The 1267-nt window shown below is 71.8% G+C and overlaps 1 protein-coding gene across 1 annotated transcript; it reads left to right on the forward strand.

Moving 5' to 3' along the window:
* Positions 1–341: 341 nt before the first annotated feature.
* LOC118159284 (RISC-loading complex subunit TARBP2-like) lies at positions 342–840 on the forward strand (the record flags this gene model as incomplete). The annotated part of the gene is made up of 2 exons (XM_035313889.1): positions 342–582; positions 649–840. Coding segments are annotated over 2 exons (433 nt in total), but the record flags the coding sequence as incomplete, so codon positions are not given.
* Positions 841–1267: the final 427 nt, after the last annotated feature.

The raw sequence follows: 1267 nt of genomic DNA on the forward strand, positions 1-1267 counted from the left end.
GTTACCCCCGTTTTGGGCCCGGTGACCCCCATTTTGGGACGGGTTACCCCCATTTGGGGCCGGTGACCCCCATTTTGGGCCCAGTGACCCCCATTTGGGCCCAGTGACCCCCATTTGGGCCCAGCTGCCCCCATTTTGGGCTCGGTTACCCCCATTTTGGGGAGCGACCGTGTCCGTCTGGGGGTGGGGAGGAGATTTGGGGCCGGCCATCCCTGTTTGGGGCCACTTTGGGGTCGGGGGGGGGCTCTTTGGGGGCCGACCGTGCCCATCCTGGAGCGCGTGTCACCTTCTGGGGCTCGCTGTCCCCGTCCTGGTGGCGCCTGTCCCCATTTGGGCCGCAGCCCTGCCCGTTTTTGAGACGGCAGCCCCCTTTTTTTTGGGGCCGTTTCTCCCCGTTTTGGGGGGCGGCCGTGCCCGTGCCCCTCCCCAACCCCTTCCCCGTGTCCCCCCCCCGACCCCCCCAGGAGCTGGTGGTGCAGAAGGGCTGGCGCCTGCCCGAGTACACGGTGACGCAGGAGTCGGGGCCGGCGCACCGCAAGGAGTTCACCATGACCTGCCGCGTCGAGCGCTTCGTGGAGATCGGTACGGGGCCGGGGGGGGGGGGCGGGGGGCGGGTGCCCCCCCCCCCCCCCCGTCCCCTCCCCGCAGGCAGCGGCACCTCCAAGAAGCTGGCGAAGCGCAACGCGGCCGCCAAGATGCTGGTGCGGATCCACAACGTCCCCATGGAGCCGCGGGAGGGCAGCGAGGCCGAGGTGGAGGAGGATCAGTTCTGCATGGTACGGGGGGGCACGGAACCCCCCCCCGACACCCCCAGGGGTTACTGGGGCCATGGGCACCTTGGTACCCCCCCTCCCCCCCTGTTACCCCACCCAATTAAAGCTGGGGGCCGTAGCTTGGGGGGCCCCCAAGGGTGACCCGGGGGTGGGGAACCCGCTGCAGCTCCGCATTTGGGGTCTCTGGGAGGTCCCTGTGGAGGTCTGCAGGATGGGGGGGGGGGGTCCCACTGTCCCCAAGCCCCGATGTCCCCTGGGGGACCCTGCCTGGGAGTCCCGGTGGCCCCCTTGTCCCTGGCAAGCCCCCGTACGGGGGTCCCCGGGGTGCCCCTAAGTCGTCCCCACGTCAGGGTCCCGACGGTTCCTGAGCCGCCGTGTCCCCACGTAAGGGGACCCCCCCCCCCGGGTGGGGGGGCCCTGCTTTCCCCCGCCCCCCCCCCCCCCCGGGGGGGGGGGGGGGGTCCCTGCAGTCCCTGAGCCCCCTCCCCTGCCCC

This window comes from Oxyura jamaicensis, unplaced genomic scaffold, assembly GCF_011077185.1.
Source record: "Oxyura jamaicensis isolate SHBP4307 breed ruddy duck unplaced genomic scaffold, BPBGC_Ojam_1.0 oxyUn_random_OJ69344, whole genome shotgun sequence".
Classification (NCBI taxonomy): Eukaryota; Metazoa; Chordata; class Aves; order Anseriformes; family Anatidae; genus Oxyura; species Oxyura jamaicensis.